This window comes from Temnothorax longispinosus, unplaced genomic scaffold, assembly GCF_030848805.1.
Source record: "Temnothorax longispinosus isolate EJ_2023e unplaced genomic scaffold, Tlon_JGU_v1 HiC_scaffold_728, whole genome shotgun sequence".
NCBI lineage: Eukaryota > Metazoa > Arthropoda > Insecta > Hymenoptera > Formicidae > Temnothorax > Temnothorax longispinosus.
The window spans coordinates 1-4,825 of record NW_027270592.1 but is presented as its reverse complement, the minus strand read 5'-3'; the positions used below and the strand labels follow the sequence as shown (position 1 = coordinate 4,825).

Genomic DNA, 4,825 nt, shown 5'->3' with positions numbered 1-4,825 from the left:
GCGTCACGAGTTAACCAATCAAAACATTTTATTTTATTACACTATTTGTGACGCGCTTTCTTGGGCGACGCGTCGGCTAGGTTGCTCTATTTTGGATAAAAGATTCTTTCGCGCATTCACCATGGCGCAGCCCACCGATAAAAGGACGATATTCGTAAGTTCAAAATTATTATCTAAATGATATTCTTGTTCTAATTATTATTTAAAGACAATTAATAGTATATCCTAACGATTCAGTTCAGATTTTGTGTTATTTTTTTATTGGTTATGTCATGTTCCGTATTGCTTGACATAGAAAATAGTTGTTTTTCAAATTCTTTTATTCACAACGTAGAAAGTATCACAATCAATGCAACTGTATAATGCAATGCAAATATTATGAAAATGTCTTTGGCAAATGTAAATTTAACTAGAACGATATATTTGGGGTCATTACGAGCAAGTAAAAACATCGAATGTATTGTTTGTACGAAGTTTAAAGCTTGATCATCCATTATTGCAAACATTAAATGTTACATCCCTTGTTTCAGGTCTGTGATAACTGTGATGCAGTTCTAGAAGGCAGCGCAGCTGCCAAAACGCATTATTATAACTGTACGATGCGTGACAGCGAAACACAAGGCGAAACAGAAGGCTTGCATGCTTCAAGCCAATCAAGTCCTGAAATTCCTGAAAACGATCAAAAAGAACTGCTTATCACTGAAGTTTTCTGTAGAGAGCCTTTGTGGAATACACTACTGCCGTACAGTGAAAGACATTATAAAACAACGTCAGCATTGTGGAATGAAGTTGACGTAATTTTAGGTAAGCAAAAACTCTTTACAAAGCTTGTGTTTCGATATTCACTTCCAAAAAATCCATAATTTATGTCATGTATACTACAGACTTTCAGTACTGGCAATTAATATCGGAACGCAGTTGAAATAGGCATAGTATACACGCACACACACAAATTTAAGTTTTGTTATATCACTTTCCAGGTGTACAGGATGGATATAGTCAAAAAACATTTAAAACATTAAGAGATCGCTTTGTCAGACTGCTGGGTGAAGAAAGTAAATCCAAGCGCAGTGGCAGTGCTGCAAGCAATACAGTTGAATGGAAGTACTTCTCGCAGCTGGAATTTCTTCGCCCTAGCGTAGAATATAGACCGTAAGTTTTTTTATTAGCACATACACTACTAGGAAAAAGTACAACTTCAAACTTGCACATTTCTCTTTCGTAATTTTTTTGATTTTACAAAACCTTCATTACACTAAGAAAGTAATCTGAGAAAATTACGATGAATAAGCGATATGTAAGTTTCAACTTGTATCTTTTTGGTGTCAGCTTTTCAGCGATATATAGCTTGACAAAAATTTTCTGGTTGTAGAGTCCTGTAGCTAATATGGAATCCTTATTTCGTCATGTCTGCCTGTCTTTTTTAGACGATTCAACTTATAAGTAACTTTCAAAAGGATGTTTGGAATGTATTTACACAATATTTACACAATTTAAATAAATTTTTTAAAATACTTAGGAAAGAAGTAAAATAAAGAAGTAATGTACACACTAAATATATTTTCTAATTATAGAACAATAAACAGTCTCTCGAAAAGCAGTCTCTCGAAAGGCAGTCTCTCGAAAAGCAAACGCTCTATAGATATAGATACATTGGGGTCAAACAGTTCTGCATCGAAGAAAAAAAACAAAAATGTCCAACCTGCTGAATCTGTGAAGGAGGATTTTGAGTCATTTTGTATAAAAAATATAGATCCTACCGTGCCCGACCGCATTGGGTCCTTCATACTCTACCTGGAGTCGGAAATGAGAGTACTTTCAAACCAGGCGATGAAAAAATTAATACGAAAAATAACGGAATCCTTGATGCAGGTACAGGATGAGTCAACTACATAAGGAAAAAAGAAAATATCCAACATTTTCTCGACGACCAACGACTTTAAAAATTAAACCACGTAAAAATTAAACTAACTAGAAATATTTTGGTTTAATATTTAAGTATTTTTTATTGCATTATTTGACTGTGTACTGTTAGAGATTTTGTTTATTTTTTTAGTCTACAGTCTACAGACTTATTGTTAGTACAAAATAGTTTTATTTTATTTCAAAGCCAAAGAATTGTCAAAAACTGAAAAAACTTATTTTTTTATTTTGTAACATTTGTCTAATTGTAAGTACTGTAATATTTTTATTTTTTTTATACAATAACAGTCTAAAATGATATTATTTTAAGAGATTGCAGGCTGTGCATAGAATAAGATGTTAGCATTGATACATGTATTTTAATAAATATATTTGGAGATTATATGTTTAATACTTGTTTTATTTTTGTAATATTTCCCATTGCCAGGGTACAGTTCCTTCGGTCATAAAATGCTTAGTAAATCTGTCTCGGATCTCAGCTGCTTGTCTCGAACACTTGTTTAAACCGGCATCTCGATAATTTTGAATTGCACCTATTACTGGTACATTCTCTCGCCACGCACCGTTTGCCACGATATTATTGTTGTAATTCACACGATCAGCAAAGCTGTCGTCACAATAATGATCTCTCGTCATCATAAAATTGTGAAGGCAAATGGTAGCTTGCACAATTCCTTCGGTCGTAGCCAGCGATGTGTTCATGGGCTTCTGGTAGATTCTCCATCGTGCTGCCATAATACCAAAAGCATTCTCGACAACTCTTCGTGCTCTGGACAATCTATAGTTGAATATTCGTCTTTCTGCAGTCATATTTCGCCCTGGGTAAGGTCTCATAGTAAATGAATTTAGTTGAAAAGCTTCGTCTGCTACTATTACGAATGGAAGTGGTTGAGTGTGTGCTGAATCAATAATAGATGGAGGAGGTAAATTCATTAGCCCTTCATTGAATCGATGGCCAATCTCAGAGTTTTTAAAAATACCACCGTCACTATGGCGACCTTGAGCTCCTATATCTACCATCAAAAACTTATAATCTGCCGATACCAAGGCCATTAGCACGATACTGTGTTGTCCTTTATAGTTGTAAAATGATGATCCAGAATGCGCTGGAGCCTTCAAGAGAATAAAAATACGAAACACTTTTTGTGCACATAGCGTAGGAAATTAGGACATTTGACATTACTTGTGTATTTGTTATTACTGCGATTTAGTTGCCAAATTAATACTAAATTTTTAGAATTTAGTACTAATTTTAGTTTAAACTATCGTGCATTAACTGACAGTAATTAAAGATAAATGGTACTTTAATGTTTACAACATAAAAACATATTTGCACAACTACGTGTAAAAACTGAATAAGCCGCAATATTGCACGATTTTTTTTACCAAAAAATGTATGTAAAAGTTAAGAGACCTATTTTTTGCATTTAAAGACAATTTAATTTACAAATCACCGGGGGATCGTGTTAATTTCATCTAATTAAACTCAAGATTTACACAAATGTTTCTACTCCTAAAGAAATAGATTTAAGGGATAGGGTAAAAATAGAATTTAAATAAATAACACGTATTTGTTCAAACAGGAATTACTTTGAATGTTTACGTATTTGTTCAAACAGAAATTACTGAACCTTAATATCAAATAGTAGTCATATTGTCTATGATAAAATTGTAACTTACTGTGATGACAACATGCTTCCCGTCCAATGCGCCAATACAGTGTGGAAAGTTCCAACGTAGTGCAAATTCGTTATGAACGTGTAACCAATTTTCTTGAGAGGGCGTGAAGAATTCTTGCTGCATGCTATCCCATATCGTTCTGCACGTCTCTCGAATTATTTTAGATGCAGTAGCTGCCCCAATTCTGAAGGCCAAAGCTATTGATTTCAGGGAATCTCCAGTAGCTAAGTATCTAAAAGATTCCCAGGGATATCATTTAAATTTATTTTATTAACTTGAAAACCTTTTTACAAAATTTTCGGTAATATCCAGCAACATATTTTAATGATTAAAAAAAATATTAATAAAAGAATCCAGGAAATCTTAACTAAAAAGTTAAGTATTTCATAACTTACCGAATTGTTAACGATAATCGAGCTTCTACACATATTGGCTCTCGAAAATTTGTGGTTTGTTTTACAAGCTGTGATCCAACCAAAGAAAGAATCTCTTCAAAAGTTTGTGGTGTCATTCTCATAAAATTGAAGTAGGTTTCATGATCATATAAGCGAAGTTCCTGTATCAAATGTTCCCAGTTTCCGTGAGTTCGTCTAGTTTTAAGTATGGGACGTTCCCAGAATCGGTGAATTCTTCGATGGGCTTCATTACGGGCTTCATCGACAAGTTTGATTCGTCTATGTAGTAGCATCATGGCAATAATTTTCATTCGCCAACGCTGTCGGTAGGCCTCCATAATTCCACAAACAATTTTTCTTATTTATACTGAACGCGTCGCGCCTACGCAACGCATGAACAGGCACAATGTAACCTAATATTAATAACCCTCTCAGAAGTCTATCAAGCTTTGCACTGCTCTATTCGGCTCGACGAAGCGTACGGAGACGACACATTACATTGACGAGAACACTTTGGCTCAATAATTCGACTATTCCGGCTTGCGAGCTGGCGAATTCGGAATTCAACAAGCCTGATCTACTCTGGTCGAATAAGTAATTCGAATCTCCTCGATACAGCTACAGCCGGTATCTCTTTGACTTGACTCAACTTCCAGCAGTTCGAGCAACTTGGGGCGTCAACGACAAATATTAGGTTATGTTGGGGCTGCTCATGCGTCGCCTTGATTTGTCGCGACGCGTTCAGTGTGAATTAAGAACGACGCTGCTTCAAACTTTCGTCGCGTCGCGTCATGACGCGACAGACGACGCAACGCGTGACGCGCTCA

The 4,825-nt window shown here is 35.3% G+C and overlaps 2 protein-coding genes across 4 annotated transcripts; one reads left to right on the top strand and one right to left on the bottom strand.

Annotated features, from left to right (window-relative positions):
• Positions 1-6: 6 nt before the first annotated feature.
• On the top strand, positions 7-2,089 carry LOC139824971 (uncharacterized). 3 transcript variants are annotated; one of them, XR_011735393.1, is made up of 5 exons: positions 7-154; positions 531-804; positions 981-1,152; positions 1,373-1,469; positions 1,575-2,089. XR_011735393.1 is itself a non-coding variant. In XM_071797513.1 (4 exons), exons 1-4 carry the CDS (start codon positions 122-124, stop codon positions 1,894-1,896), a joined length of 801 nt encoding a protein of 266 aa, XP_071653614.1. In that variant the 5' UTR covers positions 7-121; the 3' UTR covers positions 1,897-2,089. The 3 variants fall into 3 exon arrangements, 2 of the variants coding, with proteins under 2 accessions (XP_071653614.1, XP_071653615.1); XM_071797513.1 differs by lacking the exon at positions 1,373-1,469; XM_071797514.1 differs by having other exon boundaries at positions 1,373-2,089.
• A 213-nt stretch (positions 2,090-2,302) lies between these two features.
• On the bottom strand, positions 2,303-4,771 carry LOC139824969 (uncharacterized). The gene is made up of 3 exons (XM_071797512.1): positions 3,999-4,771; positions 3,604-3,835; positions 2,303-3,036 (listed from the first exon to the last, which is right to left on the bottom strand). The coding sequence occupies exons 1-3, from the start codon at positions 4,334-4,336 to the stop codon at positions 2,323-2,325; spliced, it is 1,284 nt and encodes a 427-aa protein (XP_071653613.1). The 5' UTR covers positions 4,337-4,771; the 3' UTR covers positions 2,303-2,322.
• Positions 4,772-4,825: the final 54 nt, after the last annotated feature.